Below are 12,305 nucleotides of genomic sequence, written 5' to 3' on the forward strand. Positions count from 1 at the left end.
ATTTCTGATTTCTCTCCACTCTACTCTGCAGTAGAGAAATAGAGAGAAAAACCTTCTGGAATGCTATACAGTTCACTCATCAGATCAAATACAAAGCACAGGACACTTTGAAATTTAAAAATTCATAATATACGACATGGATTTTAGCTACAATACAAGCCAGTTTGTTTGCATCATGCACTGCATGCTGCTGTTTACTTTCTAAGAGCTATGAGAAATGAAGGGCAAATGTTTCATTTAAGGCATGCAGTCTGAAAACAACTAATTTAGAAAGCATTTCATTTAATCATACACAATGTTGGAGGATTCCTTAAACTCGGCTCCAGCATAATTGAGGAAAGTTTAGACTGATAACTACAGGAGAGGAGTCTCTTAATTCTTTCCTTCTTATCTGATTCATGCCGCATCAGAGAAAGCCACACCCTAGGAGCTGCAGGCTTTGCTTCAAATTGCAGCTAGCAGAGCACAGTAAAGCAGAAGCAGAATAGAGCAAAGTATAGAAAAAGTAAGCCCACCACTGGCTGGAGATCCTTGCCAGTTAGGAAGAACTAGATGAAAGCAGTCACACATCTTGGTAGATTGCAGTAGCACAACAATAATAAGAGAGGAAAACTCTGTCTTTTCAGAGGGTCGAGTGTTGAATCAATCCCACTCCAGATGAGGAGACGGAGACTTTGTGATTCTGTGATGCAGGAAAAGTGCAGCTAGTCTGAAACTTAATGCTGATACACTCCCTACTCATTCCTAAATGTATTTCCTTGGATGACCACCAAATTATTCCAGGCTGGCCTGCATTGCATTGTGCCTGAGTGATCACAGCTTGCCGCGCTGGAGCCTCAGGTCATTGCAGAGAAAGAAAAGAGAGTGATGTAGATACTCCTCTCAGGGACTAAAGAGGCTTAGGGAAATTCATTGAAGAGACCCAATCTGCTTCGCTCACCTGATTGGTTACTGCTCTCCTGTAGCTGAAATTGAGAGAGCAAACTGACACAGAGAGTGCAGCAGCTTTTGTGAGGTAGTGCAAGCTCTGGAGCAGCCTGGGAGTGAGATGGTGGCATGTCGTGTATCTACAACAAGTGTCAAGGTCCCACTAGTCTCTGTGTAGGGAAGCAGGAGCTTGAAAAGAACATTATTGCAGGGGAATGGACACGCCAGTGTTTTGCCTTTGTGCTCCTTGATATTTAGGGCATGATCCAAAGCCCATTGAAGTCAGTGGAAAGACTCTCATTGATTTCAGTAGGCCTGTCGATTGAGCCATTCGACTGATTAAAACCTGTTTGACGTGTTTAAACATCTGTATCTTAGCAAAAGAAGGAGAAATGCATTAGAACTAATTTCACGTGTGGCTCTTTTAACAGTCATCAAGGGTGAAATATACAGTGGCGTGTGAATTACATGATGGTTCTATGGAATAATACTAATAATACATCTGAAGAAGTGGGTATTCACCCACGAAAGCTCATGCTGCAAAACGTCTGTTAGTCTATCAGGTGCCACAGGATTCTTTGTTGCTTTTACAGATCCAGACTAACACGGCTACCCCTCTGATACTGAAAACCAAAAGAGTCTTCCACCCTGATCTTCCTTTCCAAGAGTCTCTCTTCTCTTCCAAAGCTGCCCTTCCCCTGGGCTCGCTCTGCCCTCTCCTGGCCTCTATTCAGTCTTCATGTGCCTGGCCTTGTTTGCAGGGATCACTGCTTCACCTCACTAGGTGGCAGTGTAGGAGAAACCCTTGCTCACCCTCTTCTATGGGTTTCCAGCCTTCAGAACCCGACACAACAGGGCTTTCCACTATCTCGGCTGCCCTGCCGCTCCTTCTAATGTCCCCTTCCTGTTCTATCTGCCATCCCAGTACTTCTCTCTCCCTCCCTGTGACCCACAAGCTGCTCTTAGCCCTTCCTCCCTCCTATGACCTGCCTGTCACATGATTTTGCTCATTTCCTCCACTTGGGAGAAGAGACAGGTGTGGTAGAGGTGCAGCTGAGTCCCTACCTTCTTAAAGGGCCAGCTCATCCTGTTATAATCCCTACTACTTTCATCCTCAAATAAAAATGACTCAGAAAATCAATTCGATGTATCAGCAGCCAATAGTTTGTGTTGCTGTTTGTATTTCATCTTTGAACTGCAGAAATATTTCAGTTCTAATGTTTTCTGTGTTTGGCTGTAAGGACCTTACAGCAAATTATATTAATTGATAGGAAGCAAAGTTGTATTTATAAATTGGATCAAGGTCTTTACTTTGTGTCTTTAGTCCATCTCTAGCTGAAACTCACTTAAAGATTAACATTCCCGTCCTTGTATTGTATGTGTTTCCTTCAAATGAAGTACCTGTTTTTAGAAGGTCCTTGCTGTTCATTGTCACAGTGCAGCATAATGAGTGGTGCATTATATGCAGGGTGAAGATATTCTGAAGAAGTTTGAAAGTTTACTTATGGAGAATGTCTCAGTGTATATTGCAACAAGCCTGCCAACTTTAGCTGTAAATTCAACTGATCTTAAGGTTTTGAAGAAAAAAGGTAACTGTATGTACTTCACAAGGCCTATACAGTTCTGCTGTGTTGTAAACATGGACCCAAGTAAATAATGTTGTAAACAAGGACCCAAGGATCCAATCCAGCTCATGTTTAATTTGCAATCAATGAGACTACTCACATGCTTAAAGTTAAGCATGAATTTAAGTGCTTTGCTGGGTTGGGTCCTTTGTGAATATTGATATACATTTAAGGTACTTTTCTGAAAGTTAAGCTTTAGCTAATATACATATATTATACAAATATTAGAAATCCATACATGTTCTGGTCACCACAAGAATGATACAGATTACACTCCATTTTCATGTTAAGATTAAAATTAAAAACTGTGTTGGGAATTACTTTAGCTAAAACATGTTTGTTTCCCCCCCTTACTCAATATCTTTCCTTAGGGGCTCATGTAAGAAGGGTCAATTTTGGACATTTGACAAAAGGGGTGCTGCATTCCAAATTCTGGATTGTAGATATGAAACACATGTATATTGGCAGTGCAAATATGGACTGGAGGTCATTTTCTCAGGTCAGATGTACTTTATACTGCTAAACATAAACTCACCTCAATACATATGGTAGAGATGAGATCCATGGGATCGGAGCTGTGTGAGAAATTATCATTCACATATTTGATTATAGTTCCCCATGCCAACACATGACAGTAATATAAAATATGGGCACATCAGGAAAACAATGTGGGGTGAAGAAAGCCTTTGAGGTGTAAGAGCGGGTTTTGACATATGTTTACTCTCTCTGCAGGTGAAAGAAGTTGGTGCCGTGATATACAACTGCAGCTGCTTAGCCAATGATCTATGGAAAACGTTCAGAACATACTGGGATCTTAGGCATGCTAATGCCACCGTTCCCTCCCCATGGCCGAGCAATTACTCCACCAAAATTAACAAGTATGGGCCTCTGGACGTGCAGTTTAATGGAACCTTGACAACAGCCTATTTTTCTGTAAGCAGATTTAAAATTAAAATATTTTTTGGTAAACTGCGGCAAACTGTTTGCTGGAAATGTCATATTCTGTATTTTTCTCTTTACTCGGGCTCATTTACGCTCTACTCAGGTTGAGTAGCAACTTATTCCACAATTCAGTGGAATACTGAATTCCCTCCATTCAGTGGGGCTACTCATGGAATAAGGTCCTACGCAACATGAGTAAGGGATATAGAACCAGGCCCTGTATCTTCAGATGAAAACATAGGGACAGATCCTGCCATAGGTCACTCACATTTTGTAGTAACCTACTGCTCAGGTCTTCCCATTCATTTGAAAGAGACTACTTTAGGATTAATGCATTACTCAGTGTGACTAAGAGTGTCAAAATCTGGCCCGTAGTAAATAGTGTGTTGCAATTCTAGCCCATGATGGTTTTTAAACTTTCTTTTACTACCTTATAATGGCTAGTAGATTTGAAATAAAGAATTACTGACCTATTCTATAGGGTTTCTTCCTTATTATATTAGCTAGCTGGTGGGCACATTGATTATATTCTGGGATTTGGGGTCCAGTTTTCGAACCTAAAAATTGTTTACACAGTTCCTGAACCTGTAAATGAATACAGCTTGGGAAATTCTGTATGTGTAATCAAAACTGAGTCGAGGTTAATATAATTCAATCAATTAAAGTTTGTTGAAAGAAAATTTAAATAGTAGGACAGGAACAGAGAAATGTACGATGATCATCAGACTTTGTTTCCCTCCTTTACAGGCCTCCTCCTGTGTTTTGCCCAAAGGGTCGTACTCACGACCTCATTTCTATTATTGACATTATAAATGATGCAGAAGAATATGTGTATATCTCAGTCATGGAGTATTTTCCTACAACCCGCTTCAGACACCCAGCAAAGTAAGAGATTAAACCTGGATCAAGCAGTCAACTGTTTTCATAACTAAATGTCCTTTGCTTTTGCAGAAATTTGTTCATACCAAAAATGCAGCATTCCCCCCCCCCCTTAGAAATATTAATATTATTTTTTAAACTCATGGAGTGAACTGAGACTTTGGATATTCTGCAGTTGTTATGCCACTGCAAAGTGTGTGTAAAACACTACCCTTCTGTTTTGGTAGCATTTTACATTGCCTTTGCTCTCACTTCATGAAAATGTATGTAGGGCTGGAAGGGAGCTCAAGAAGTCATGAAGTCCAGCCCCCTGTGCTTAGGTAAGGCCAACTAAACACATCCCCTCCCTGACAGGTGTTTATTCAACCTGTTCTTAAAATCTTTCAATCACGGGGATTCCTCAATCTCCTAGTTGTGCTTAACTACACTTACTGTTAGAAAGTTTACTGGAGTAAATACCTACACAAGCTGAAGAATCAGGCCTTTTCCCTCCAAACTTTACTCAAGGCAAAAGAATAGCAGTTACAAAAACCTAGGGAGATATGTTCAGGGTAAAATTTTCAAAAAAAAACGTTGCTCCTCCTGGTATCTCTCAATGGTCTCTGGTCTCCTCTGCTTCCTCCCATTATGGTCGTGGTATTAGATGAAGTTTTTTTAACTTTTCCTCCTACTTTACAAGTACTTCTAAGGGCATTCAGACTCTTCACTGAGGCTGTGAACGCCTGCAGAAGGAGCTATAAAAGAAGGGAAGTAGCAGGCACTATATGGTCAGCTAGTGCTCTGTGGACAACCATCAGATTCTCTCTGGGTTTAGAATTATATAGTGTCTGACCATAAGCTTCACTCTGAGTAATACAGAAGTCTGTGGAGTCATTAGGTGTTTTTAAAAAAGCCTCAAAAACCCTCAACTGCATTTGAATTAGGAAGTTTATATGCAGCCAACCTCTCTGAGTATTTTAAATTATATCTGTATCTAGCACTTCTGGGTTATCTAATCGCTAAAAAAAGTCTGATAGAGATCATATGTAATTACATATGTGTGTGTTGCTTCAAGTCTCCTGTGAGAAACATACTGGGCCCTGTGTTGCCATTTAGTGTATGCATCTATCAACAGTCATATCATGGTACATGTGCTCAGAAATGATCATTGTTCCATAATGAATGCATGACTGTGTGTATTACCTGCAGCCCTAGCCATCTATAGAGAGAGATGGGTTATAGAATCATAGAAATGTAGGGCTGAAAGGGATCTTGAGAGGTCATCTAGTTCAGTCCCCCGCACTGAAGCAGGACCAAGTAAACCTGGACTATTTTTGACCGGTGTTTGTCTAACTTATTCTTAAAACCATTAACGATGGGAGTCCACAACCTCCCTTGGAAGCCTGTTTCAGTGCTTAACTACCCTTTTATTTAGAAAGTTTTTCCTAATATCAAAGTATTATCCAATCACTCACAGAGCAGCTGCCACCTGATGGATAATTTTGCAAATCAGACAGTTCAGAGGAAATTCTGTTCTATGTCATATATTTAATTTTCTGTATTTCTCTTCTCCCATTCTTTTTCACTAAGAATATTTGTATGAAAACAGGCTCTTTTTCCCCTTAGGAGTCCATTTATTAATGCTGTGCATTCTCCATTTGAAGCCTTAATCCCCCGTTTATGTTCTCTATGTTCTCTCCTGATCTGATGCAAATGGACGTTTGAGGGTCCAGGGAATGCAGGATTGAGCCCTTGCACATCTCCACAGCAACCAACTGTAATGTTACAAACTGTGGCTGATTAGTTCAGGTTGGGCAGAAAGAAGCAGCTGAGGCAGCTGAACTCAGAAGGAACAAAGCTTCTGTTTTCATACCCAGGGGTTAATTAATTGAAAACGGGTAAAACAATGGAGAATAGTCCCTAAACAGAATGTTTTTCCAAGACTTCCAAATATATTATGGCTCATGGACCTAATTCTGAAAACGCATGAGTAGCTCTGTTGCTTTCAGTGGGATGGGTAGGTGTGTGTGTGTGGAGAGAGAGAGAGAGAGAGAGAGAGCGAGCGAGAGAGAGAGGATCTGAGGAAACAAAGCCCTAGGTCTTTGTTTTATTGGTTAATAATTCCCTTTGGAAGCACTCAGACATCTCCCAGTGGCAGGGGAATAGGTTAAGGAAACTAACCCACCACAGCCTTGCTGGGGAACCTTGGGCAAGTTTCTGTGTGTCAGTTTCCCCATCAGTATAATGGGGCTAATAATGCTCCCCTTCCTGTGTAAAGTGCTTTATAATCTAGGGAGTGAAAGTGCTACATAGGTATTAAGAGTTAATAATTATAAGACATATTCTGCCCTCCATGGAAGTTGTCACCACAGCGTGTTGTGTTCCCCCACAGCGTGGCTCATACAAGTGCCGGGAAGAACATTAGTCTCTGCACTCAGAGCAGGGTCTTTACTCCTTTGTGGTCTTACAGCATACTAATGGGGGCAGGCAGGGATGGAGAGAAGATGGTGCCATGCCCTTTCCTCCATCTACATTGGCTGATGGAGTGGGACCAGTGTATAGAGTGGGAACAGCCTCTGTGCACATGACATATCCTGGAGGCATTCTGCAAAATGACTCCTGGTTTATCCCCAGGGCTCCCCATTGCCTTTGACTCCAGGCAGTACCTTCAAAGGAATGATCCAGCTCTGCATTATTATTGCTGTGCTTCTTTTGTTATGAGTGTGGTGGGAGATATTTCTTGTCTCAATTTTCTCTGAATGCGTTTTTCTGTTCATTTACTTTCATTCCTATAGATACTGGCCAGACATTGACAATGCTCTGAGACGTGTGGCATTCAACCACAATGTAAAAATCAGGCTTTTGATCAGCTGCTGGCTCCACACTGACCCGTCCATGTTCCATTATTTGCAGTCACTTTGTGCTCTCAGTGATCCACATACCAACATCACCATCGATGTGGTAAGATAAGAAAACTCTTTTGACATAATGGGCCATCCTTTAAAAAAGGCAGTTTTCAAGCAGGCACCACAACTACTTGTGTGTATAAATGTACAGCTGTATACACAAATGCATGTGCATACAAATTTGATTACAGACCTTGCAGCAATAGCCCTTTGAAATTTGGGCCTAGGCAATGTTATTCAACATTATTCTTAACTGAACCCAGCAACCGCTTCCACCAGCACTGGCTTGATTTCAGCAGCTTTCTTGGACATATTATTAGGGTGGAAGACCAGTGAATTATGAAGCATATTTACCAAGGAATGCCACTATATGGATAGCGATTACGTAGTTGCCAAAAGCTTTGGTGGTGCAATGTGATTGCCAGTGATAGATGTAAACTGAATATACAGCCGGACCATCTTAAGGACCTAGCTAAAGACAGAGCCAGCTGGCACTTGACCTGCAATGATTCTATATCCCTGTGGGATTGGTCATGGTGATGATGATATTCTTCTAGGAAGCAATGGCTGTACTTATTTCAAGCCAGTTTGCAATATTGGTGTACATGCAAAGAAATCTACAAAGAGGATAGCTGACTCATTGCAGTCATTGTGGTAATTTAATTGATAAGCTCCAACAACTTTCACAGCATCATCTTTCTGGCATGGCATGGTTAAGAAATTACACTTTGTCTGATTAGTAGCACCACTCACACTTTTATGAATGGGACTCCTTACTAGTGATCTCCCTGCAAATACACCAATGTGGTTACTAGGGTGAAAGCCCTGGCTGTGGGGCGCTCCCAGCTTGGTGCAGGTGGATGGATAGAGGAGAATAACAGAATCAAGATAGATGGATTTTTAGCAGGGAAGATAACAAACAATGGCTTGAAATGTAATTTTTAATTAAAGTAAAAAAAATTGTAAGGCACTGTTGCTCTTTGCAATACCAGTCTCTGTCTGGGATCAGCCCATTCAACTGTACAGTAATGCTCAACAATCAATGATGAATGCAGAATAGTAAGACTATTAAACAGCTGTCTAAAACTGTATTTAGCTGTCTTTACTGTAATATGATAGCTCTTTACAGATGGAACGTTGTGAAGTACATATTATACTTATCTGATCACGCTGTCTTACCCAGTTTTGCTCACAGTGGGAGTCACCTGTTTGTCCAAGTTAGTTTTCTTGACTAATAGCAAAATCTGTTTTATAAACCATCTAAAGCCAGAGCTTTTGAAAATATTGTTCTATTCTATTCTATTTTATTCTATTCTATTCTATATAGACTTTTATTTGAAAACAAAGAAAGTTTGCAGCATCCAATAATATAATCTATGCTTCACTCCAGTAATTCTACGTATGCTTTGTAATTATTTTCCATCCAGAAAATCTTCATTGTTCCAGTTCTGAATCACACAAACATCCCTTTCGGGAGAGTGAACCACAACAAATATATGGTCACTGATAAAGTGGCATATATTGGTAAGCGTCCTATTTTGAATATGTATAGTTTCAGACATGATCAGAACTACAGGGTTGGGCAGAGTTGAAATGGCATTGGGTGTTATGTCAAATGTTAGCTAAATTTACCATGAAGGGTGCCCGAATCCAAACTTTGTGTCTTGCTCCTATTTCTATAATGGGTACTTTCAGTGCATCTGTGCCACAACCTCCATTGTATTAGACTCCTAAAGAGCCTCCAGCTGACACTTAAAGTTGCTCGTCTATATTGGAGCCCTCAAATGAGAAACAGCTGGCCTGATTTTCAAAGATGCTGATGACTTGCAGCTCCCATTGAGTTTAATGGCATTTGTGGTTGTACCACATTTCTGAAAATCAGTCCACTTATATTTAGGTGCCTTAAATATGTATTGAAGAGTCTAACATTAGGCCCCAGGCTTGAAATTTCATCCAATGTCACGTCTCCCATTTGCCCCTCTGTCCAACAAAATATTTGAAATAAAATTGTTCTTCCTTGTTAACCATCAATGTTTCTATCCTGTAGGAACTTCCAATTGGTCAAAAGATTACTTTAGTAATACAGCTGGAGTTGGGCTGATTGTCAACCAGACTTCAACAGATCCTCAAAGAAAGAAGCCAGTTATACAGGAACAATTAAAAAATGTTTTTGAACGAGACTGGAATTCCAAATATTCAGTAAATATGGAAGATCTACATGGGCAGAAAGACTGTGCCTGGGAAGAGGGATTAAGTTACTTATAAAGTTCAACATTTTTTTTCTATTTGAAATGTAATATACACGAAATACATAGTTTATTTTTATTATGTGTCAAAAAAATCATTTCCTACTGGTATGGCCCACTACTTAATGTTCTGGGAGCACAGTTCAATATACCTGTATAATCAAATAATTTTTGGCAGTTAATATGTGAAATATTTGTATATTTGTCCGGGACAGCATTAGGCATGGACCACATAAGCAGCAACCCAGGGCACAATAAGGACCAGATTTAATCACCTAAAGATTCAGATTCATAGATTACAAGGTCAGAAGGGACCATTGTGATCATCTAGTCTGACCTCCTGTATCACACAAGCTTCCCCAGAATAATTTCTAGAGTAGATGTTTCAGAAAAATATCCAGTCTTTATTTTATTTTAAAATTGTTAGTGATGGAGAATCCCCCATGACCCAAGACCCGGGTCTTCAGTGGCGGAAGGGAAGGACCTGCCACCGAATTGCCGCCACAGAATGAAGCAGCACGGTAGAGCTGCCTCCGAAGTGCCACCGATCGAGGCTTTTTCTTTTTTTCTTTTTTTTTCTTCGCCGCTTGGGGTGGCAAAAAAGCTGGGGCTGGCCTGCTCTTTAGTGAACCTTTATCAATTTATCTTCACCAGAACTGAACACAATATTCCAGCAGCGGTCACACTGCTGCCAGACATATAGGTAAAATAACCTCCTTACTCCTACTTTAGCTTCTCCTGTTTATGCATCCCAGGCTCGCATTAGCTCTTTAGCTTCAGTGTTACACTGGGAGCTCATGTTCAGCTGATTATCCACCATGACCCTCAAATCTTTTTCAGAGTCACTGCTTCCCAGGACAGAGTGCCCTATTGTATAAGTATGGCCTTCACTCTTAGTTCCTAGATTTAGCCATATTAAAATACATATTGTTTGCTTACACCCTGTGATAAATGAAGTGGGGTGGGGGTAGCCCCCTGTTATGGACACCCAGCCAGCCAGTTAGCTATAAAATCCCTCTTAGTAGTTGTTCTCTACTTGCTTTACCTGTAAAGGGTTAAAACGTCTCCCTGCATAGGTAAAAGGAAGGGAGTGGGCACCTGACCAAAAGAGCCAATGGGAGGGCTAGAACTTTTTAAAATTGGGAAAAAACTTCACCTTTGTCTGTCTGTGCTGTTCTCCGGAGAGAGGGAACAAGGTAGCAACTATGCTTTAAGAAGCTTTGAGTTAGGTATGAAAAATCATTTGGATCATACCTCGAAACTCCTCATTTGAAACCCCCAGGTATGTAAGTAGATCAGGAAATGTCTAGGAAGATGCGATCAGGTTTATCTCCTTTTATTTCTTTATGGCTTGTGGACTCCTCTGTGCTAACTCCAGATGCTTTTGTTTTGCTTGTAACCTTTAAGCTGGACCTCAAGAAAACCATTCTTGATGCTTAATTCTTGTATTTGCTCTTTTTAAACCTAGCAATAGCCTAAGTTTTCAGGTGTATTTTCTTTCTTTTTGTTTTTAATAAAATTTACCTTTTTTAAGAACAGGATTGAATTTTTTTGTGTCCTAAGAGGTTTGTGCACAGGTTGTTTAATTAGCTGGTGGCAACAGCTGATTTCCTTTGTTTTTTCTTTCTCGGCTCTTCCCCAGGGTATGTGTGTGTGAAAGGGCTTGAGGGTACCCCACAGGAAGGAATTCCCAAGTGTGCCCTCCTGGGTTCTCAAAGGGGTTTTGCACTTGGCAGCATCTACCCATCCAAGGTCAGAGAAAAGCTATAACCTTGGGAGTTTAATACAAGCCTGAAGTGGCCAGTATTTTTAGAATCCTTGCAGGCCCCCACCTTCTGCACTCAAAGTGCCAGAGTGGAGAATCAGCCTTGACACGCCCAGTTTACTAAGTGATCCAGATCACTCATAATTTGTGACCTGTCCTCTAAATTATTTATCACTCCTCCATTTTTTGTGTTATCTACAAACTTTTCAGTGATGATTTTATTTTCTTCCAGGTCATAGATAAAGATGTTAAATAGCATAGGGCTGAGAAAAACACACATGCTCAATGACGATTACTCATTTTTATTACATTTTGAGAGATATCAGTTAGCCATTTTTTAATCTGGTTAATGTCTGCCATGCTAATTGCATATAGTTCTAGTTTTTTAATGAAAATATTGTGCGGTACCAAGTTAAGTGCCTACAGAAGTATTCATCTGTTACATCAACATTATTACTTTTATCAAGCAAACTTGCAATGCCATCAAAAAAAGACATTGTTAGTTTGACAGGATCTATTTTCAATAAACTCATGTTGGTTGGTGTTAATTATATTATCTTCCTTTTATTCTTTATTAATCAAGTCCTGTATCAGTCATTCCATTATCTCGCTCATGACTGATGTCAAACTAACAGGCCAATAATTAACTGGGTCATCCCATTTACCCTTTTTAAGAATAGGCACATTAGCTTTCTTCCAATCTTCTGGGATGTCTCTTGTGTTCTAAAACTTATTGAAAATCAACATTAATGGTCCAGCAAGCTCCCCAGGCAGTTCTTTTAAAACTCTTGGATGCAAGTTATCTGGACCTGCTGATTTAAAAATGTCTAACTCTTGTAGGTGCTTTTTAACATCTTCCTGAGTTACAGTTGGAATGGAAGCTATTTTATCATCATCATCCTGTGGGATGACTATATCATCTCTTTTTTTCCCCAAATACAGAACAGAAATATGTATTGACTACCTCTGCCTTTTTTCATTATTATTGATAGTTCTACCATTTCCATCTAGTACTGGATCAGTACCATTGTCAGGA

General features: G+C 40.2%; 1 protein-coding gene across 1 annotated transcript; it reads left to right on the forward strand.

The window, feature by feature from the left end:
• The first annotated feature begins 1,718 nt into the window (after positions 1-1,718).
• Positions 1,719-10,055, forward strand: LOC123360962 (5'-3' exonuclease PLD4-like). The gene is made up of 7 exons (XM_045001293.1): positions 1,719-2,516; positions 2,924-3,051; positions 3,285-3,490; positions 4,245-4,379; positions 7,148-7,313; positions 8,686-8,782; positions 9,306-10,055. The coding sequence occupies exons 1-7, from the start codon at positions 2,390-2,392 to the stop codon at positions 9,521-9,523; spliced, it is 1,077 nt and encodes a 358-aa protein (XP_044857228.1). The 5' UTR covers positions 1,719-2,389; the 3' UTR covers positions 9,524-10,055.
• Positions 10,056-12,305: the final 2,250 nt, after the last annotated feature.

This window comes from Mauremys mutica, unplaced genomic scaffold, assembly GCF_020497125.1.
Source record: "Mauremys mutica isolate MM-2020 ecotype Southern unplaced genomic scaffold, ASM2049712v1 Super-Scaffold_100335, whole genome shotgun sequence".
NCBI lineage: Eukaryota > Metazoa > Chordata > Testudines > Geoemydidae > Mauremys > Mauremys mutica.

Coding starts and splice junctions, on each gene's coding strand:
- LOC123360962 (XM_045001293.1), top strand. CDS start 2,390: ATGCAGGGTGAAGATATTCTGAAGAAGTTTGAAAGTTTACTTATGGAG. Junction 3,052..3,284: donor ACTGGAGGTCATTTTCTCAG/GTCAGATGTACT, acceptor CTCTCTCTGCAG/GTGAAAGAAGTTGGTGCCGT. Junction 7,314..8,685: donor CCAACATCACCATCGATGTG/GTAAGATAAGAA, acceptor TTTTCCATCCAG/AAAATCTTCATTGTTCCAGT.